The 23,243-nt window shown below is 44.5% G+C and overlaps 1 protein-coding gene across 1 annotated transcript in view; it reads left to right on the top strand.

Moving 5' to 3' along the window:
- The first annotated feature begins 15,577 nt into the window (after positions 1–15,577).
- The window catches only part of tmem178bb (transmembrane protein 178Bb), a 55,518-nt gene continuing 47,852 nt past the window's right edge, over positions 15,578–23,243 (top strand). Inside the window, exons 1-2 of the mRNA XM_023952419.2 lie at positions 15,578–15,713; positions 15,914–16,573. Coding sequence (XP_023808187.1) covers positions 16,192–16,573 — 382 coding nt within the window. The 5' untranslated portion in view covers positions 15,578–15,713; positions 15,914–16,191. The remainder of the gene's footprint in view (positions 15,714–15,913; positions 16,574–23,243) is intronic.

Here is a 23,243-nt window from a genome sequence, read left to right as displayed (position 1 = left end):
ACGCACTCAATGTTTTGCAAGAGAAGCAACAGGCCTGCAACGTTTTTTTTCTTTTGCTTTTGAGGTGCCGGTACCGTGAGTAAACTGAACTGTGTGTGTGTGAGCGCGCGCGCGCGCACGAGAAAAGGTTTCAAACGGGTTCAAACGGGTAAAACTGTTAATGTTCCACAGTTGTTAATGGTATACAGTGACTTTGTTAACTAAAGAGTAGTACCATCTGGGAAACTTTTATTTTGTGACATTTATTTTGTAAATTGGGTTGAAAACCAGTGTTTACCTTTGTTTAGATTAGGCCAAAAGGGGACATTTTGAGTATATTTTAGGGTAAGTGGAGTAATTTAATTTTATACATTTTTTAGACTTACTGGAGTCTAGCCGAATCTTCATGCTGGCTATCGTCATGATCGGCATGATCACTAGACCTACTACTTTCTGCTATATCCTCCTCACTTTCGCAAAAGGGTTCGAATCGATACGGTTGCAAAAGTGACTCATCATCATGATAATCTCCGCAACTTTCCTCTTCATCTTTCTGTTCATCTGATGATAAATCGCTAATAGAGACGGTAGCATCACTCTGTGCTTCGCTATCGGTGCTAGCCATGTTGTCTGCCTTGTCTTCCTTTCGTTACGTCACAAACAGGGCGGCGCGAATTCGGCGGAATGCGTGAAGCCGGCGGCCGTCCTCGTTGTTTATATTGCGTTTTTCGCTATTTATTCTTTTTCGAAAAATATTAAAAACAATCGCAACATGAAATAGAAACTATTTACTATATTTTGGCTTATTAAAATAGGCCATGTCACCCACACTTTAAGTCCCAAATGACCCTGTTCAGAAGTTTGGATACCCCGATAACTTTGTTCTGGAAACATCCACACCAGGTGATAAAATACGCTTTGATTGGCAGCCAAAAGTAACCATCCTGTGACTCACTTGTCTGTGATCAATGTGTGTGCACAAAAGTCAATCATAACAAATTTGCATTTTTTTCTATGCTAAAGTTTGTAAATGGAAGGAAAATGTTGAAATGAAATTTTATACAACCCACTCCAACTGTTGCAAATCAATTGTTGGATAAGTTGCTCTGTGGCCCAAAGCAGCAGCAGCTACTGACTGCATGGACCATATCGTTTTTGCAGTTTCAGCAAATATTTGACACCCGCCACATGCGTGATAAGTCACCAAAAATTTGCACACACACCCAAGACAATGACATGGCGAATGAAACCATGAAAAAATGAATGGGCGGAAAATCGCTTATAGAGCCACAAAAAAAAATTCAGAATGCAATAACAAAACCAAAACGCATGGGTTGGGGATATCCAAAGGAAGTTTGAAATTATTATGGGATGGTCACACGACCTAGGGCTTGTCGGCCATTTTGTGGCAAAGTGTGAGATTTGGCGATTTTCTCCTTTTTTACAACATGGGAAAATGACAATTTCCGTTCAGTTGATTTTCACAAAATTTCAGACACCTATATCGCCAGCTTAAGCCTACAACCGCCGCAGAAGTTTCATTGGCCATTTTAGGTCACCATCTTAAATTAATTAAGGCACCTTTAGTACCAGCAAAGGAAAAAAAAAACAAAATCTCTACGATGAGCTTTTGTCCAAGGGATTTTCATTGAACGTCTTATAACTTCTCAGGTGTCATTAGATGCGTTTACAAGGACAAAAGTAATCGTAAAGAAAGCCAAATCGTCATGTAAACACGCTGTTCGGAATAGTCTGCCCCAATCAGACTCGTTTGGATCAAAATTTCTATCCGATTGAGATAGGTGGGTTATGCCGATTGTTGATCTGATCGTTGTTTCTGTAAACAGTTCATTCTGATCGTGTGTCACAACTGCTCTGGTTTACGTCATGCATGGATGGTGTTTCGCTCCAGAGAAAGCTTTGGAGCTCAAACAGGACCGAACAGGTGCTCCGCGGACGCCTCTGCGCTCCGCCCTCGCCCCATGGGCTCTTCGCATCTCCCTTCTATTACACTCCTCATTAGGGGGGGGGCCGGGAAGGAGCGCTTTGTGCCTCCCAATGTCCGGACCCTGCGCGGTCCGGGCTTGGCTGCCGTCGAGCGAACCGTGTCTCTGAGCAGAGGAGCCAGACTTGTAGCTTTGTGTTTGAGGGGAGGATGCTTTGTTACATGTGGGAGGCTTCGGACTGCCATCCATCCCGCCGCTCTGGGTTAGCGAACTGCCGGACTCAGGAGAACCATGTCTCCTGGTAGAATTGTTTCTCCGAGGACCACCAACTCACACAGCAGCTTTGTGAGCTTTTCAAAGCGGAAATACCACCCAGTCCTTAGAAACCCTTTAAACAATCACGTGGATTTGTGTTTCCAGTCGTGTCCTGACAAAATAAAAGCTCATCTTCCCACATATTTACGTGCAGCCAAGATGAAGATTGCGGCATTTCCCGCATGGATTTTATGTTCATCCAAGCCTAAATATTGTTAGCCCGTGTTAGCCTTCTCTTAACCCTGGCTTCTTCCAGCTCCGTTCCGGCAAAAAAAAAAACTCCAACCACGCGGATTAAAATGAAAATGATGAGCGAATAGGTGCTTCATATTAACCATAACAATAATAAAAGCATGTTGAGAAGATCATCTTGTAATTTGCCAACGGCTTGTGTACAGCGGGACTCTTTCCTCTTCTGGTATTTTAAAGAGAATGTGCAAATGATTTATTCTGACCGAAAGTGTGACCCATGTAAACATTTGTCATAATCTGATTTTTTTTTTTCTGGGTCCATGTACACGGTTGAATTCTAACTCGATTTTGGATCTGATCAAAACATTTTGCACCGCAGCTATAGTGAACCTACTGTGCACGAAATTATTAAAATTGGTAAATTCTAGATTTTGAATCGTGTGCATGTTGTGATTTCGCAACTCACTCATTTATGATTGGGATGCCATAAAAATTCTACATACAATTTCCTGGCTCAAGCTGAACAAAACAATAGAACATATGACTCGCATGTGACTCTGTTAGTGTAGCCTGGCTCTGTCCATAACCTTATTATATTAGCGCAAAAACTTGTTTTCCATTCTTAGTGGCTGGGTGAAGCCAGTTATTGTGTAAAAACTCTGTTGACCAATTTTAACTCATAATGACAACAGAATTTTTCTTAAAACCTTTATGTGGTGTTTAAAAATTTAACTGCCGCCTTCTGATTATAGATGCCGCTGCACGGCCACCCGCCATATTTGGTGAAAAACTTGAATTTGAGATCGCCGCGCGGTGGGATTATGGGATATATGACCATAGTCTGAATCAGTGTTTTCAACCTTTTTGAGCCTTGGTACACTTTAACCTTGACAAAAATCCCATGGCACACCAGCATCCAAAAATGTAAAAACAAAAGGAGAAACTCATAGTCTGTATTGATCTACAGTCCCCCCACAATCTCACATGCATTTTTGTGATAATTGTGACAGAAAAAGCTGGAAGCTGCAGCTGTTTTTTTCTAGAAGATGTAATAAAAGTTAAAAAACTGTTTGATGTGGTGTGTTCGTTGTGGTTTTAAGCGTTTAACAGGAAAGACTCATTAACCCAATGCATCATGGGAGATGTAGTGCAAACAGCAGCCGAACGCAAACAGACTCTCGTCTCTGAGCTTCATTGTTTTGTTCACTTGTTCCACGGTCTGATACTGGATCCCGCGGAAAGCTACACCACTAAAGACGAGTTTTAGCTGGTCTTTTTGTTGGAACTCAGAGACTTTATGAGCAGAATCAGAACAAAGAAGTGAAGTCTTTAAACACTTCTGATTGGTCAGACTGATGACATGTCATTAAGCCTCCAAGAATGATTGGTGGAGACAGTTAAAGGAGCGGGACTTTTCCGAAAACAGCTGAAGCTACGGCTAAATCGCGATACCGTCATTCTTATCATTCTTATCTTTCCTTTTTAAGTAAAACATCGTCATCATCATCTATGCGTAAGGTTTAGATGTAGTGTAGAGATTTGCATTTCTAAAAAATATTTACATTTACCATTTAAATCTAACATTTAAATGTAAAATTTAGCTTTACAGACGAGATTTGTATTGAATATTTATATTTAACATTTAGGTTTAGATTAAAAACTATCAATTAGATTTAGCTCTTACGTTTTCTCCAGCCTCTCAAAACCCGAGTTTTATTATGATACGCCTCTTTCATTAGTAGTCCCAAGGCTCCGGTTAAGCAGAATTTACTACTGTAGTAATTTAACCCCCAATGTGAGGTCCATGCATGGACACCATGTCTGAAGGGGTCAAATATACATTTAGATCTAGTATTTAGGTGTGCATTTGCAATAGTAAATCTGCACATTGGTTTACATTCAGATTTAGTATTTTTTATTTTTCACATACATAGAGCAACATGCAGTGAAACCTGAACTATACGACAGCGAGGGCAGTCGTGACGGCAGCCAACCTGTGCCTCACCTGCGCCAGGTGTCTTAGATAGGTATCGACACAAGAATAGAACAGAATATAATCAAATTTTTATAACATACTCTAGGTCATAATTCAACACAATAAACAAAACGGTCATACGGTAGAATTGAAACACAACTAAAACATAAATTATGAATATAAAAACACAAAAGCTTGAAAACTTAAAAAGGCATCCATACCAGCACCTTAAGATTGAGAACTGGTGATGAATAATTCTGTGCCTGATAGTGATGAGGGTTAGAAGTATTTCATTCAGCATTAGAATGTTGAATAAAACCATAAATACATTTTTTTAAAGAGCTTGGAGGGTGTTAACTCCCACATCAACGAACATCTGACTCACTGTGGTCTTTTAACGCTGCTTCCACATGAATGTAGCTCTGTCTGCCGATAAAAAAAAAACAAGATTTTAGGAAACATTATAGCAGAGCAGGACGTGAACTGATACTGTGACTTCAGCAAATGGCGCTCTGACCTATTAAAACTCACATGGGACTGAGAGAAATGCTTCCCCTCAGACACGCCCCCTTTGCTTGAAACTTGGGTGTAACAGGTGACTTCACTAGTGTGAGGTCAGCAGGTGTTCTTGCATCTCTTTTGCCTGAAGCCGCAGGGGAGATGAAGGGAGGAAGAGGAGGGCGGGCTCAGAGGAAGGTGGTCAGGTCAGTTTCAGCTCTTTAAATCTTCATGAGCGACAGCGTTCGCAGTTGTTTACTTTTTCATTTAGGCTCATGTGAAGACCTGGGTCAGGTTTCATGTCTTAGAGTGCATGTTTCTGTGAGTCCAGAAAAGAGCCTGGCAGGTTCTGGGTCGGATCAGCACCATGAGTCGGTCCCATGGGAAGAACTCTGTTTGATTCTCTCTGCAGAGTTCTACTCATCAACAGCTTTTTCATTTAACCACAAAAAAGTGTTTTTGCTCCAGAAACAAAGAAAGAGGCATTTTTTTGACCACATCTTACAGGAGTGTTTCCAAACTTGTGTCTTCCTCTGTTTCTGAACATTTCACTCTTGCAGTTCTGATGGTTTAAAAGAAATTCTTCTACTTAACAAATAAAACCTCTAAAGGGGCTTAAAAGGAAAAAAAACTAACAACATTGACAGTGCAGACTGCAGAGTGAAGCTGCTCCTGATCCATCACTGCAGCAAACAGCAGCATGGAACTGCAAACAATCAAATAAAATGTGTTTGCTCTGGGCTACATGTCCCCATAGTAATGCTAAATCATTTAAATAAGTGTATCTGCATTACGATTCACGCTGATGTCACTGTCCTGCCCCCCTTCGTCTTTTTATTCTACTTCATCTTACTTTTGAGTCTCCATGTGTCCTAATGAAAATAAAATGTTTTTTATTTTATTTTCATCCATCTCTTTCACTTTGTTTAATCCTAATGATCTTTTCCTTCTGATTAAAAAAAGTTAATGTTTTGTTTGGTCCACTGTCATGCCAATCAAAAATTCCCTCTTAATTATGTCCATCCATCCATCCATCCATCCATCCATCCATCCATCCATCCATCCATCCATCCATCCATCCATCCATCCATCCATCCATCCTTCTATTACCTTCTGTTTATCCAGGTCCACGTCATTGGGGGAGCAGCAAACATAAAGAAATGAAAAAAAAAATAAGTGGAACAAAAATTATTGGATATTTCAAACTTTTTTAATAAATGTTCATTCATCTTCTATTACGTTTTTCCCTTTCGGGGTCACGGGCCTGCCGGAGCCCATCCCGGCCACTTAAACAAATAAAAAATTGAAAAATTGGGCGTGCAAAATGATTCAGGTCCCTTAGGTTAATACTTTGCTGCACCACCTTTTGCTGTGATTACAGCAATAAGTCGCTCTCTATCAGTTTTGCACATCTAGAGACTGACATTTTTGCCCATTCCTCCTTGCAAAACAGCTGGAGCTCAGTGAGGTTGGATGGAGAGCGTTTGTGAACAGCAGTTTTCAGTTCTTTCCACAGATGCTCCATTGGATTCAGGTCTGGACTTTGACTTCTAACCATTAAGCCATTCTAACACCTGGATGTGTTTATCTGTGAAACCATTCTATTGTAGATTTTGCTTTGTTTTGGATCATTGTCTTTGTTGGAAGACAAATGTCCATCCCAGTCTCAGGTCTTTTGCAGACTCCATCAGGTTTTTTCCAGAATGGTCCTGTATTTGGCTCCATCCGTCTTCCCATCAACTCTAACCATCCTCACTGTCCCTGCTGAAGAAAAGCAGGCCCAAACCATGATGCTGCCACCACCATGTTTGACAGTCGGAATGGTGTGTTCAGGGGGATGAGCTGTGTCTCTTTGATGCCAAACATAACGTTTTGCATTGTTGCTAAAAAGTAGGATTTTGGTTTCATCTGACCAGAGCACCTTCTTCCACATGTTTGGTTTGTCTCTCAGGTGGCTTGTGGGCAACTTTAAACAACACTTTTATGGATATCTTTAAGAAATGGCATTCTTCTTCTGAGGAGTCACTGCAGGTCCAGCTGCTTCATTACTGAATTTCCCTACAGGGATTAATAAAGTTGATCTTAATCTTAATTTTGTGGGTCTCATGACATGCTGGTGTCCATAAGAGCTTTGGTTTCACCCAACAAGGAGAAAAATCCAGTCTCCCAGTTCAATAGTACTCACCTGCCATGGGTGTTGAAGAGACATGTCAGCCAAGACACTCCAACAACATCCACAGACGTTAGGTACTCGGGGCGGGCTTCGTCCTCTTGCCACCGAGGAGCTTTTCAACTACCTTGGTGACTTCAGCTTAGCTGATGGAAAGTCCTCAACCTCTGCCTCCTCAAGAATAGGTGTGTCACATGGATTTAAGAGATCCTTAAAGCAGTCCTTTCACTGCCCCACAATCTCTCCGTTGGCAGTCAACAGCTCCCCACCCGTGCTGAAAAAGCCTTTGAAAGCAAAACAGGCTGAGCTGCAGCTCACTGAGACTGCAGGTACCTGTCAGCCGCCTCAGGAGTCCTAGGAGCCAGCCAGGCTTGCTAGAACTGCTTCTTTTGTATCCCCTACTTCTGGTATCCTCCACTGACTGTGGAGGTTCTCACCACAATAGGATCAGGAAACCTTGCAGACACAACCCCGAACAGCAGCTGTGGTTCGGAAACATTGGTGTCCACTGATGCCTTTTCAGTGACGTCCACAGATTCCACAGGTGGGACGAATGCTTGCGTGGGACTTCAGAAAGCTCCGCCGCCTGGGACTCCAGTTTTTCCGCCAGTTTGATCTTCAGCCGCAGTTTTATGTTGAGTTGATGTTTCAGGTTGACCTGTTCCTCCAGGTCCTGCTTGACTTGTTTAGCCTTTGCCTTGACCAACTGCTTACATCTTTGCAGTTCCTTTTCACGCGTCTTTCTGAGTCGGCGTTCTTCCTCCAAGGCGAGTTCCATGTCTTGCAGCAGCTCCCAGTGCAAAACACAGCTCTCCTCAGTCTCAATTCTGGTCTTCTTCAGTTGGGTTAATTAGTCGTTTCTTTCGAAGAGTTTCTCCAGTAAAAGGTCCCCTTCTCTTTTCAGGGCAGACAAATCCTTCTGAACCTCTGAAGGTTTGGTTTCAGAAGCAACCATTTTGGTAGATTTTCCTGATTTGTTCATGGTTCTTTGTGTAAATCGGTAGAAATGAAAGTTGGAAACAGATTTTAAACCACAGTTTTTTGAAAACAGGTGTGTTTCAAAGTCTCTCAAGGTCTCGTAAAGTATCTTTGAGTGCCTTGAAGTCTCGAAATGTCTTTGAGATGGAGAGAAAGACGAGAAGAGAGGAAAAAAATCAGGACAGATGGAGGAAAGAATCAGGCTGGTGGACGTTCAGGGCAAAGCCAGTTACCAAGTCAGTAAATGTGCAGCAGCAAGATATTTAATTTAAAACATTACATAATTTATTCTGGATTAATGTTCCAGTCTGTTTTAAATCATATTTACGTTCAAAAAGTTCAGTATTAAAAGTTTTAAAGGTTTAAAAGTTTAGCTTTAGTGTGTTCAATAAATGTTTATCTTGTTTGACCAAAAACCTAAAGTGTGTTTTTAATTTAGGCCCCCTGTGCGACTGAGTTTGACTCTGCTGTAAAACGAGTTATAAAATTCATGCACTTTGTGTAAAATGTTAAATAAAGATAGAGATAAAAGGATGTTGTCGAAATTGTATGTGGGGAGGTGGGGGCTAATGGGGTTACTCACCCGGGGAGTAAGTTAGTGTAGAACCGCCACTGGTCCCACTTGCTGTTGATTCTGTCATGATCGGCTGAAGCGAAACAGACCCAGATGCTGGAACCCGGAAAGAGCACAGGAGAGATAGTTAGAAAATAAGATTATTTATTGTTCGGGAGGAGGACCAGTGATGATGGAGTTGTGATCTTGACGTGGAGAGGAACTGGGATTTGAGGTAACTCTTGATTTGGCTTGGAGTTGTGGCGTGTCAGTGGGTGGATGTGTGGCTTGAAGCTGTGGTGAGGCTAGTTGGAGTTGTGGAGAGGCTTGGGTTTGTACATGGTCAGGAGTTGTGGCGTGACTGGAGGTTCTTGAGGGCTGTTGGCGATCAGGCTGCTTGTGATGAGAGGACCCAGGTAGACACTCGTGGATAACAGTCCTGGAGAGGAGCCAGAGAAATATAATTATCATGGAGCAACGAGAACTAGAGACAATAACTAGAGACCAAATAATGCACCATAGCGGTGCAACGAACTGGCGATGAATGCTGGAACAGGATCTCCTTAAGAAGGCTGGCAGGTGATGAGATGAGTGTCCATGACAAAAATGCACAGTTTTATATCTTTATGTTTTAAGCGGGCCGAACACTTTTGCGAGGCACTGTATACTGTATGTGTGCTTAAATAACTTCAAAATCCTTGGTAGGGGGGGTGCTTGGACATCACTGCCAGCAAGCAGCAGATGTCCTCCTGGCACCCTACCCGCCAATTTTAACCGCACCTTAGACATTTAGGGCCCCTTGGTGGGGAGGGTGAGGGGACATCACTGTGAGTAATCAGGAGATGTCCCCTTAGTGCCCTACCCGCCAATTTTAACTGCACCCCCCTTAGTACACACACCCCTCCCCCCTCAATATATACATCCGAACATAAACACACACACATGCACACACACACCCTCTCAAACACACGCACGCACATTTTGCAAGGAAAGTGGGACCTAGGACCATCTGTCCCCTGCCCCCTGCCCCTTCCCTGGTGGGGGTACGGGGCCCTTGGCAACGGCGGCCGTGTCCCTTGGGTGCCGGTTTCCTGGGCCCGGCGGTGCTCTCTCCATGCGGGGAGGGGGTTAACATTACACCTGAGCTGGGGGTGTTCGTGTCCCTGGGGGGTGGGTTCGGGTCCTTGCCCCTTAGCGCTGGGCCCCGCCAAATTTCCAACTGTGGCCAAGCCTAGTTGGGCCATGTTTACAACACCCCTTGTGGGCCCCCTTTTTCCCCGGGGTGCCCCCCTCCTGGGCGGGGGCGGCGGGCCCCTGCCTTGCTCCTCCCTGGACCAACCGTGGGCCGGGTGGGTGGCTGCCTGGAGTGCGGAGCGGGTCTCCCTTGGGGGGTCCTGGCTCGTACCTGGGGTTGGGGCTGGGGGGTGCCCGGAACTCCTGGGTGGTGATGGGGTGCTCGTCTGGGGCTGTGGGCGCTCTTCTCCGGTGGGGCCCTGCGTTGGGCTCTCCCGGCGCGGCGGGGGGGCTGCTCTCCTGGTCGGGCTGGGGCGGCGCTCTCTTTCCCCCCATGCCTCCCTGCTCTCTGGCTCTGGGGGCCTCGCGGCGGTCCTGCTGGCCCTGACCTGGGTGGCGGATTTGGTCGCCCGGGGGGCGGTTGTTCCCTGTCTGCTCCTGTGTGGCGTTGGGGGGGTTCCGGCTGCCGCTGCTGCTGCGGCGGGGGTCTTAGTGTGGGGATGGCTGGGCACTCTCCTTCCTTCTTTACACATTCCTCCATCCATTTTAGAAGAACATAAACACTCACCTGAGCACAGGTGTTGGCTCACCTTTGCACTAATAGTTTGCGTGATAGAATGAATGAAATATTTCACACTAGTTGGTTTTAAGGCATAAGTATGCGTGTGTGAACACTATCTGTTTTGTGTACATGTTGACATGTGGACATTTTTGCAGCTAGCAGGTGTGTTGATAACATTTGAGTGTGTGTGTGGACAGGCCCCGCCCTTTTTGTACTACATTTGAACCTTACCGTAATGATAAACAACCAATAAACTTGTTGCTTTATGCTGCTTCATTGTCTTACCCCCCCCTCCCCTCCAATTATCACCCTCCTAACCCCCCCTCTCTCTAACATCCCTCTCTCTTCTTCCCTTCTTTCTTTTTCCGTCCGGTCCAACACCAAAGATTTTCAAACATGGTTGAAATTAATAAAGTTTGGCCTCAATTACAAAAGGGGTTTATTCAGACATACCTTTGGTTTGTCTGAAGATTAATAACCCCTATTGTTAAAGTAAAATATGTCCAACACAAGAGGCCCTCAGCTCTCATCTCCCTGCCCAGCTGTTGGACAGGACAAGTTAAAAAAAAAAAAAATTAAATAACTTTAAAACAACAGTTAACCACACCCACAGATTGTTTTGGATTGTTTTGGATGAAATAAATGATTTTATATATATATATATATATATATATATATATATATATATATATATATATATATATATATATATATATATATATATATATACGAACAACTAATGGTAATGGAAAATGGGGCAATTACCATAACAAAGACGGGCAATTACATCACCCAGTGAGGGTCCTTGGGCAAGACCCTTAACGTTAATGCCTACCTCACAACATGAGAGACAATGAACCACATGTCATGCCGGCTCAGACGTCGCCCGGCCAAACAAGGTCTGCGTCAGGTGTTGAGGAACCAGAGCACCCTGATGGAAAGTGGGCTACTGGAACAAGACGGAAAGGACTAGATGTGAGAACAAGGTTCTGTTAGAATGCTACTACTCAAGTAATCCCACCCAGAGGGGTTACATGCAGAGAATGTGGAATGAATGGATGCTTCGAAACCCACAATCACAAAAACGGCAACTCCTATCACAACTTGAGATTGAAGCGATACAATACAATGCCACGGGAGAGCCAGAACAACAGGTCAGAGAGGAGGTTATGCCACACTTCCACCCTGAGATTGGGTACACAGCCCCAACAACCACAATTACACTGAGCGAGGCAGCAACTGACCTGAAAGACAAGATCATGTCTACAATGAACACTAGGCTACCCCGACACCAACTACGACGGTTAAGTGACGTACCTGAAAGTCTACTGGAAACTATGAATGAAGCATTGAGGGCAATTCCTACCACAAACATTACAGAAACCAATGAACTGGTTTACACTTCAGCAGCAGTGATCCTTGAGATGCTTGGCTACAAGAGCAACCATGGAAGAAAACAGTACCCACCATGGAAGCAACGGTTAGAGGCCAAAATCAAGACAACTCGGAAGGATGTGAGTAAGCTGACAGAGGTTCAAAGAGGTACAATGAGAAAGCAAGTACCTAGGAGATACCTGCAGCACTGGAAACTGCCAAACAAAGGCTCCTAGCCTTGAGCAGCCGCCTAAAGAGGTACACAAGAGACAATGAAGCCAGACGAATAAACAGGCTCTTCGCAACTCAACCTGCGAAAGTGTACGCTCAGTGGCAGGGTCAAAACAGCCAAGCAGACCCACTAAGGCTGGAAACTGAACAGTACTTGAAAAGCATATGGGAGAAAGAGACAGACAGCACATAACAGCAATGCCCAGTGGCTGGTCTCTCCGAGCAAAGAACATAGCAACCTCCCTGAACAGAATCCAGTAACCATCACAGTGGCAGACATCCAAGAAAGAGTCTCAGGTATGAAGAACTGGACAGCACCGGGCCCTGACATGATACATGCCTACTGGCTAAAGAAGCTTACCGCACTCCACGAGCGCCTGGCAGCACAAATGAACCAGCTGCTAAGAGATGGGACTCACCCCGAATGGCTAACGGAAGGGCGAACGATCCTGATCCAGAAGGATCCCTCAAAGGGTGCAGTCCCATCCAACTACCGGCCAATAACCTGTCTGTCCATAACATGGAAGCTCATGTCAGGCATCATTGCAACAAAGATAAATAGGCACATGGATCAATTCATGAGTAACACACAGAAGGGCATTGGTAGAGACTCCAGAGGAGCCAAACACCAACTCCTGGTCGACAGAACAGTCGCTCAAGACTGCAAGTCACGACACACCAACCTGTGCACAGCCTGGATTGATTACAAGAAGGCCTATGACTCAATGCCACACACATGGATCACTGAATGCTTGGAGCTGTACAACATCAACAGGACTCTAAGAGCCTTCATAGGAAACTCAATGAAGCTGTGGAAAACCACCCTTGAAGCCAATGGGAAGCCACTTGCACAAGTGTCCATCAAATGTGGGATATACCAAGGTGATGCTCTGTCCCCACTGCTGTTCTGCATAGGTCTGAACCCCCTCAGTCAAATAATCACCAAGACTGGCTATGGATACCGACTCAGAAATGGGGCCAACATCAGTCACCTCCTCTACATGGATGACATCAAGCTATATGCTAAGAGCGAGTGTGACATTGACTTCCTGATCCACACCACCAGGATCTACAGTACTGACATTGGGATGTCATTCGGGCTCGAGAAATGCAGCCGGATGGTGACAAAGAGAGGCAAGGTAGTCCACACAGGAGGGGTCTCACTCTCAGAAGGAACAATAGCAGACATCGAGGACAGTTACAAGTACCTTGGAATTCCACAGGCAAATGGTAACCTGGAGCAGGCAACAAGGAAAGCTGCAACAGCTAAATACCTCCAACGAGTAAGGCAAGTCCTAAGAAGCCAGCTCAATGGCAAAAATAAGACCCGGGCAATAAACAGCTACGCACTGCCCGTTATCAGATACCCTGCAGGAATAATAAGATGGCCAAAGGAAGAGATACAGACCACGGATGTTAAAACACGAAAGCTCCTCACCATGCATGGAGGGTTCCATCCCAAATCCAGCACCCTGAGACTGTATGCTAGCCGCAAGGAAGGAGGCCGAGGACTAGTGAGCGTAGAAGCCACTATCCAGGATGAAACATCCAAGATCCATGAATACATCAAGCTCAAGGCCCCAACTGACAGTGTGCTCAGTGAATGTCTCAGGCAATGGAGAGCAGAGGATACAGTGCTGGAGGACAGATCCTCATGGGAGGACAAACCCCTGCATGGGATGTACCACCGGACCATAACTGAAGTGGCTGATATCAAGAAGTCCTACCAATGGCTAGAAAGGGCTGGCCTACAGGACAGCACCGAAGCGCTCATCCTGGCAGCCCAGGAACAAGCCCTGAGCACCAGAGCAATAGAGGCTCAGATCTACCACACCAGACAAGACCCAAGGTGTAGGCTGTGCAAAGAAGCGCCTGAAACAATCCAGCACATAACTGCAGGGTGTAAGATGCTGGCAGGGAAAGCATACATGGAGCGCCACAATCAAGTGGCTGGAATAATATACAGGAACATGTGTGCAGAATATGAACTGGAAACCCCAAGGTCAAAATGGGAAACACCTCCGAAGGTGGTAGAGAATGAGAAGGCAAAGATCCTGAGGGACTTCCAGATCCAGACTGATAGGATGGTAATGGCGAACCAACCAGACATTGTAGTGGTGGATAAAGAACAGAGGAAAGCCGTTGTGGTGGATGTGGCAGTGCCAAGCGATGGGAACATCAGGAAGAAGGAACATGAGAAACTGGAGAAATACCAGGGACTCAGAGAAGAACTGGAGAAAGTGAAGGTGACAGTGGTGCCAGTGGTAATTGGAGCACTCGGGGCAGTAACCCCCAAGCTGGAGGAGTGGCTACAACAGATACCTGGAAAGACCTCAGACCTCTCAGTCCAGAAAAGCGCAGTGCTAGGAACAGCTAAGATACTGCGCAGGACCCTCAAGCTCCCAGGCCTCTGGTAGAGGACCCGAGCTTGGAGGAGAAACCACCCGCGGAGGGTGAGAGGGGCGTTTTTTATATATATATATATATATATATATATATATATATATATATATATATATATATATATATATATATATATATATATATATATATATATATATATATATATATATATATATATATATATATAGTATGTATATTATATATATTATATATATGTATGTATATTATATATATCATATATATAATATTAATATATATATTATTTTTGAAAATATATTACCTTTGGCACACTAAAGAAAACATTTTTTAAGAAATATGAGTCATTTTTCCAGCTCATTTCCCACCTGGAAGTAAGATGCATCGATCTCTGAGGCTCCGTCTTTCTCTCCTTGTGGGTGCCGCTTATTTCATGACGTCAACCCAGAGCCGGCCTCGGCAGCGTGTCTGCGTTCCACCCACAAAAACAAACAAAATTCCAAACTTTTTCAAAGATGGATGTCCATGGATGGATGGGTGTGGGCAGTGCAGACTCTTCCTGGAAGGGGCTGTTCTTCACTTACCTGTGTGAGAGCCCACTTGTTTTTGTGCTTTGGGAGGGGCTGGTTCTCAGAGAGCAGGGTTTTAGAGGAATCCTCAGAAATGCCTGAATTGATCAAAATACCATTTTTGTGTTGTTGTTTTTTAATGAGGAATTAACATTATAATACACTTAAAAGCGAAAAAAAGGAAATTTTGAATGATATAGGACCTTTTTAATGGGAGTTAACAAGAAATTGTAATTTTTTTAGACCAGCCCCCAGTGGATGTTTTAGGAACTGCAACATTTGACACTTCCAGGTCAAAGACAGCTGGAGCTTATGTTTGTGACATGTCCGTGAGAAGTTCAAAGAAGTTTGGAATTCTGTAAACATCAACAAGATACATATCAGGAAACCCTTTACATGAATATTATGGATGTGTATCGGACCTTTCCAGCATCTGCTGTGTTGCATCTCCATGTCAACGGTCTTGATGTTTACACCCCCCCCCCCCCCCCCCCGTTTTCTGTTGTTGTTTTCTAGTATCCCGTTTGCCTTTCGCATGTTCCGTTCGTGAGTGAGCTTTGTGACTCAGTATTTACGGTTTGTGTTGGTAACGGGATTACATTACACGCATGTTTGGGCTGCAGCTTCAGCGCAGGCGCAGGCGGCTCCGCAGCAGCTGCCGTCACCTCCTTCTCCTCCTCTTCCTGAGAGGCGCCGCGTTGCTGACTCCGCTGCGGGCTTCCTCCTCTCCGCCAGCCGCGGTTGCCTGTGGACTCTCAGGTAGGACACCGAGCTCACCTGGAGGACTGCGGTGCAGCAGACCTGAGCTGTCGGACTTCTGCTTTGAATGAACAGATGTTCCGATTCTGCAGCCTTCATCCATCCTACGGTGGGGGGCGGGGGTGCAGCACAGCTGTGTGATCGTGCGCAGACTCGCATGCGTGTTCGTGTGTAACCTGCGTGTCGGTGTCGCCCCGCAGACAGATGGATGCCGCGGATCGTAACTGAGAGAACGTCCTCTCTGTCTCCTCTCCGCCGAGCTGCTGCGGCGCCGCGCGCGCAGGAACGACGTGCGCTCCCTGCAGCCGAAGACTACAGGAATTCACCCCCCACCCCCCACCCCGCCAGAAGAATTCTGCCTCATCATCTGCTCGCACAACATGGTCCCAGTGCTGCGCCCCAGGAAGGATGTGAGCTGAAGCAGCGCAGAGGAGCTGTCCGTCCGTCGTGGTGCTGATGCGGCTGTGACAGCGCGAGCATGGCCGCCGGGAAGTTACTGCTCTACGCCGGGCTCTCTTTGTCTCTCTGCGCCCTGGGCATGCTGGCTGTGGCGATGTGCTCCGACCACTGGTACGAGACCGACGCCAGGAGGTATCGGGAGCGGTGCCGAAGCTTTTCGAGTCGCCGCAAGGACCCGGGCTTCATGTACACCCCCAATAACAGCCTGCCGCTGCGGGCCAGCCAGAGCGGCGCGGCGCGCTGGGAGGAGCGGCTGCTGCCCGCGCGCAACCGGCTGCAACTGTTTGCCATGAGCGCCGCGGACGAGTGCAGCCGGCACCACAACTCCACCAACATGGGGCTGTGGAGGCGCTGCCACCGGGCCGGCTTCGACCACGAGACTGAGGAGCTCATCAGGAAAGGTAAGGCGCGAGGCCGCGGGGCATAGGCAGCTGATTAAGTAACACACGGCGTGTGTCACGTGCTCCTCCTCGTCCGTCTCGGTAACCGACGGAGCTGATGCGCTCTGATCGGCCACGCGACCAAAGGGCGAGCAAGGGCACGGGGCGCTTCATTGTGTCCGAAACGGACCATCTGTGCGCGGAGGGTGGCGTGACGCCTTTAAATCGAATGACGTCATCGTCAATTAAGGAGGCTGATGCTGAAATGTGAGAATGTAACCGCCTCGTGCACAGGTCACGAAACTCGAGAAATCTGCTCATCCTGTGGAAGTGACACCCGTGACTGAATGAGCTTCAGTTTCCACAGTTTGGAGAGTCAAAAACGATCCACGTCACTTGATCAACCTGGACTCTGAATTCCAACAGATGTACACCCACAGGACACCCAGCAGCCATGATTTCCGTCTGTAAGGGGCTGCAGCTGAGGTACTAGACTAATGACTATAGCTCCCCTCCATAGAGCTGCCATGGTCCATGCAGCTGCCACACCACTTCCTGAACATAAAGCCCTGAAAGGGGCCACACAGTGGTGTAGTGGTTAGTGAGAAGGTCCTGGTTCAAATCTTAGCTGTTCTTTCTGTGTGGAGTTTGCATATTTTGCTCCTGCAAAGTCCAAAACATACTTCAAAGGTTAATGGATTATTCTAAAGTGTGAATGTGTATGGTTGTGTCATCTTGCAATAGACTGGAGACCTGTCCTGGGTGTACCCCATCCTTACTCAACAAAACAGAAAGCAGAAAGCTACTCGTTTTCATAAGAAGTCGCTATTATCAGTTCTATTGTCAGACCGTCAGTGATCCACTTCACTTTTTTTTGAGTTGACTGAACCTATTCGGGTTTGCAGTGAGGATCTGTTGTGATACAAACATAGTTACGCCTTTTTTAAATGTTTTTTCAAAAAACTTGGAACACTTTTTGCACCATTTGAAGGGAAAAGAAAAAAAAACGTAAACTTTTTTAAATTTAACGTGAATTTTACATGATAAAACAATAATATATTTGAATGATATGTCCATAAAGTATTTTTCCCCCACACATGAATTCAAAGGCTCTTCAATACTTTTAGTGAAGGTCAAAATGTTTCAGAGGAATCACCAAAGACACCTCCATCAGCCCAGAATCCCTGGAGACTGAAGGTCAGACCTGGAAGGTGGGATCCATGTGCTGCTGTAGATTAGCAGATTGGAGATGGACCTGCTGCTTTCTGTGGCATTCCTGTGCTGAAGCTCCAAAGAGCTTCATCCCTGCAGCAATAAGCCAGGTTTCCTGATGTGCACATGCTTCATGCACACACAGGGTGCACGCTGCAGCCTCATTTCAAATAGGGCTTCGTGCACGAACCTTCATGTGACACAATGGTACATTTCCGTGAGTCAGTTTTGTGTAAAATAAGTGAATTTGCGTTTCTGCATGTCTGCTCTCTAATTGGTTTATGCTCAAAACCCAATCTGAGCCAAGAATTCTAGAAAATCGTAACTCAAATAAAGCAGAAACTCCACAGTCATGCATGCACAAAGACACGCATGTCATGAAACACAGTCCTCTGATCTGGTTTAAACGCTCCAAGGTCTGTCATCTGTTGTGACTAACGGAGATCTGATAGGGTGGCAGATCTTAATGAGGTTGACACTCATGTGGATGGCTTGTCTCCTCCCCTGGCATCAGCATTTATGTCATTTGGTTCTGAAAAAATGCTACAGTTACATGTAATGACAGCTTCATCACCTGGTCTTTGGTGATTCGGAAGCTTATGATCTGAGGATCTCTGCCTCTCCTTTTCCCTCTGATGCTGCTCAATCAGTAGTTTTTTTGTTAAAACTTGAACATCCTTTGAAAGCCTCCACTGATCTGTACGGTCCAGTCCAGTCTGGCATTTGGAGCGTTTCCATTAGAAAATGGACTCACCATTTTCCGTAGCATTTTCCGTAGCAAACCGTACCATTTTCAGTTGTAGATCCATAGAAAAATGGACCACACCAGTTCTGTTCAAACCCACTGATTGGCTGAAGGTCATCAGAAACAAAAGGAAGCTCCAAGAAAGCAGCTGTTCCTCTTTGCCGCCTGTAATTTTCTCTTTAAACAAATTAAATGCTTTGTATCTACGAAGAACCAAAATTGGAAAAAAAAGACCTGTGGGGACAAAGAGCCTAAGCGGTACCGCTCAGTAGAAACAAGGCTTTATGTCTGATCTATTCTTCACGTTGTGTCCTCTGCCTGTCCTTTTACCTTCTGTTCTCCAACCTGAAGAAGCTGAGCTCCAAGCTCAGCCTGATTGAAGGTTTTAGGATGTTTGGGGGAACTGCACCAGGGTCATTGTAGTGGGAGGTTTCCATGGAAACGAAATGAAGGTCATTTATGAGGGCCAAAGACGCCAATGACTCAAATTTAGATTCCTATGAAGGAATTGGCAATGCGACTTTTTCAAATGAAAAGGTGACGATCATTAATGCGAGTTTCTGGCTTCGGCATTTGAAACTCTTGTGCTCAGGTGTTTTAAGTTTGTTTTTGGGCTCTATGGACAAAACACGTCGCTTTAGAACGTGCGTCAAGCTTAACAAGTAGAACTTTGACTAATCAGGGTCTTGGATTTGGTAGTGAAGCATGGATGGCGTCCTTCTTAACTCACAGAAGTGCAGACAGTTTGAAAATTGATCATGAAGGATGAATTAATAATTGCAGTTTGCACCAAGTCTTTTTTTATATATTTGAATAGAGCTGTGAAAGGAAAAGTCTGGAGCAAGATTCACCAGATCCGCACCGCTCAAGAACCCGCGCCACATACTGTATCTGTGTGAATGTGGCGTGAGAGCTGGAGGCCGCACAGCCCAGTGTTTCAGGATTTCTGCTTGGATCTCTGAAGCCTACAGCACTTCTGCACAGGATGGCTGCTCATCTTCAGTTCTGACATTTTGTCAGGTTTTTTGTTTGCCGTCCCACAGACGTCCTCACAACGACCTCCAGGACAGTTGACCCGTTTAACACTGGAGATGTCGCTGATTGATATACCTTAACTTTCTGACCATTAACAAGATCAATGTAAATCAGCAGATTCTGACGTAGAAAAAAGTAGCTTTTCACATCAGCTTTACATCAATGTGTAACACACTGCTATGGTAAAGGGTTGCATTACGGTGCAAAAGCTTTTCTTCGCTTTAGAATCCGCTGGAATCACGTTGATAGGGTTAACAGTTAAAGAGTTGCAGAAATGGAAAGATTTTTAACACGAAATCCAGTGTAAAAGGGGTTAAGGTTGTCTTAATGTAGTTTTACTGAAATCCTTACACTTCCTCCACCATGCTTCACTGCTGGTCTGAGGTGTTTCTGTGAAATGTGCATGGAACCAAACATTTTTGTTTCAATGCTGTGGATTTCATACAAAAGACACTTTTGCCCCCCCATCCCTCACCCCCAACAAACCCCTGTGTTTGGTCTTCTTACTGCCCCAGCAAACGGTGTAAATGTTCTCTCAGAGGGTCGATGGCTTTGTTTGTGTTCAGGTCATTTTAGTGGTGTTGTGTTCAGTTGTTCGGCTCAGTGGACTTCCCTCCGTCGCAGGTTTCACTTTTCTCTCTCCACTCAGCTGTTTTCATATCCAGGTAATCAGTTCTCAGCATACAAACGTCCACGTTTAGTTTTTCTGTCAGGGCTTCTCTCTGAGCACACTGTGGCTCCCTGTGGCTCCCTGTGGTTCAGTGTCTGTCTCGTGTTTGTTCTGTCAGGTTCAGGGTTCCAGTGTCCGTTTATCCACTTAATACTTTTCGTCATTTGATGTCTCCATCAGCACCTTTTTCAGCGTCTGGAGGAAATGTTTCCATAATCGATCTCAGCAGCAGACCACCTCACGCTGATGCTCTAAACGTTCCTGCTGCTCGTCTTCAAAGGTGAACGCGTGCGCTCTGATTCACTCTGAGGCAGAAACACTCCTATTCTTCATCTCTCTGCTCTTTAAACGTGTTCTGCTCCATCTCATGTTTCTCTGTGAAAACCTTTAATCACTTATTTTTAAAATCCACGCTGCCTGCAGTGTTGAGAATGTTACTTTAAAAAAGTATCAGTTATAGATATTCATTACTTTAGCCGAAAAATAACTGACTTTGTTACTGAGTTCTTCCATAGAATAGAAAAGAATAGAATAGAATAGAATAGAATAGAATAGAATAGAATAGAATAGAATAGAATAGAATAGAATAGAATAGAATAGAATAGAATAGAATAGAGAAGGAAATTCAAAAGTGGCCAACATGTTTCTAAATTATAATCTAATAAAAAAAACATATAGTAAAAGGGATAAGTTGTGTAACTGCAAAAAAGCTGCTTTATGTCCAAATTGAGATTTTTCTGATCAGTTTTCAATAGTCAATTAAATTGATCAAAATAGAACCTTTGATATTTATCGAATAGAATGTTTTCTTGTTCAGAAAAAAAGTAAACATTTAAATAAGGTTTGTTTATCTCTGTAGGCCTTGTTGTCCCATCGGGGAAACTATCAATCTAAGTGCTTATTAATGAGAGATTACAAGAGTAAGTTCTACTTACATCTGTGTTATTTTATGATGGAAAACCAGTTTTGAATGAACTTTAGTGGACATGTATTCATCTTCTGAATGGCAGTGACACCCCCCCCCCCCCAACACTCGTCTTTCTTTGCTCCATTTCATCAATGTCTGATCAACAGAAGAAAGTCCTGTGGGCCTGCAGAAAGAGCCCGCATCAGTCAGATCCTCACTCTTCCTTTCCAAAGACTGGCTGTCTTTAGAGTGAGGGGGTGGGTGGGGGGTTGTGTTCACAGCTGCATCCTTCTGAAGCGAGGCCTTTTTCATGGCTCCAATGTAAAGAGCAGCACAGGAAGTGGACTGAAGAAAGACATCATTATCGTGCAAGAGGAGTATTTAGAGTGAAAGGAGGCTGTTGTGTTTCTTACAAGACTTGGATGACAGCTTCATCAGCAGCAGCCAGGACAAAGGAGATGAGAAGAGGAGGAAGGAGAGGAGAACAGAAGAAGGGAGAAAAGGAAAGAGATAAGAATAATAAGAGGAAGAGGAGAAGGACAGGAAGAAAGGAAAGAGTGGAAGAGGGAGCTGGAGTGCACAATCCACCTATCTGTTCATTTATTTATCTGTCCGTCCGTCCAGCTGAGTGGTCACATTCATGTCATAACCAAAACACCTCTCTGAGGGAGCAGCTGACAGACTGCGTTGGAAGAGGTGACAAACCTCTTCATCAGAACTCGCATTTCAGATTATCTGGAGGCTTTCAAAGAAGTTCAGGAACATCCTGATAAGAAGTAATTAACTGCAGCATTCTTTGGAAGCTAAAAAGCCATGAATAATTTTACTGGTTCTTTTTGAAACTGGATGTTCCTGATTTTGGAAATGTTGTCGAACTGAAAAAGAAGGATCTACAAGGATTAAAAGTCATTTTTTCCAAGCTTTCTGTCAGCTGCCTCATACTTGACGTTTGTTATTCTTCCGACTACAGTTAGAGGAGCATACGAGCGCCGATGCAGCTGTTCCATAGAATCAAGGAGGTCTGGAATGGCTGAAAGTCCACTTCATTAAAAATCCAGAAATCTTCATTTAGCCCCTTAGAGTCCCACTCCAATGACAAGTGTGAGTTTGGTGTTTTGGATGATGGAGGACACAGATGAGGAAAATTAAGATTAAATTGTATATCTGAATGTTTCTTTATTCAAGTCGTTCTGAATCAGGAGCAGACAAAAAAATGCAGTTTGAAAAAGAGGGTATTTGTGACGTAGAAAGTACGCAGTCCAGTTTAAGGGCATTGAATCACGTGACGGTGAACATGCTGTCGTGAACCACAACGTGGACTACAATAATCAGCTGGTTAGGAGTCATAAACTGGACTGAGGCTATGTCCCAATCTCTTCCCAACTCACTACTTAGTGCACTAAATAGTGCATTCACCATTTTGTAGTGTTGTCCGAATCTACTATTTCCAAAATCGAGTGCCCTAGAAACGTCCCAGAAATCAAGTGTGCATCGATGCTCACTAGATGGGTGAATATAGACCCCAATGCATTGCGTTTGAACAATTTTGGTAAAGAAAATGTATTTAAATGTATTTTTTAAAATAAAATAACAACGTTTTTATCTTCAGAACACAGTTGTTTAATAAATAATCGTTGCAAAACGCTCACATCTATGAGATTTCCACTTTGTGAAATAAAAAGTTGTGAGGATGGTGTCTAAATTGCTTTGATAATCCAGGGCATTACATAGTGCCGCACTATATAGTTTTTAGTAGTTGGGGATTACGGAGGGAATTCGGAAACAGCCTGAGTGACCCCTCCCTCTGGCATTCCAAACAGGAAGTACCCACTGGTTCCACAAATAAAAAAATAAACAGCTATTACTCATTCTCTTAGTCAGAATAACAATTTTTGCTCGGTTAATTTTTTTATTTTTAACGTTTTGTTGATAAACCTAATTTTTCTTTATATTTTTTCTTTATTGCAAGTTTTTCAAGTTATAAACGGACCAATCAGATGTCCTATTATAAAAGTAAGTGGTCTGATATCCAACTTTCAAATTGTTTGATTGACAGATTCTCTCGAGCCCGCTTCAAGGCATGGTATGCAAAAGGTGCCCCCCCATCCTATCCATCCTACCT

This window comes from Oryzias latipes, chromosome 23, assembly GCF_053564925.1.
Source record: "Oryzias latipes strain Hd-rR chromosome 23, Olatipes_Hd-rR_3.1".
Taxonomy (NCBI): domain Eukaryota; kingdom Metazoa; phylum Chordata; class Actinopteri; order Beloniformes; family Adrianichthyidae; genus Oryzias; species Oryzias latipes.
The sequence above is the reverse complement of the archived record's forward strand: the minus strand, read 5'-3'. Positions and strand labels throughout refer to the sequence as shown.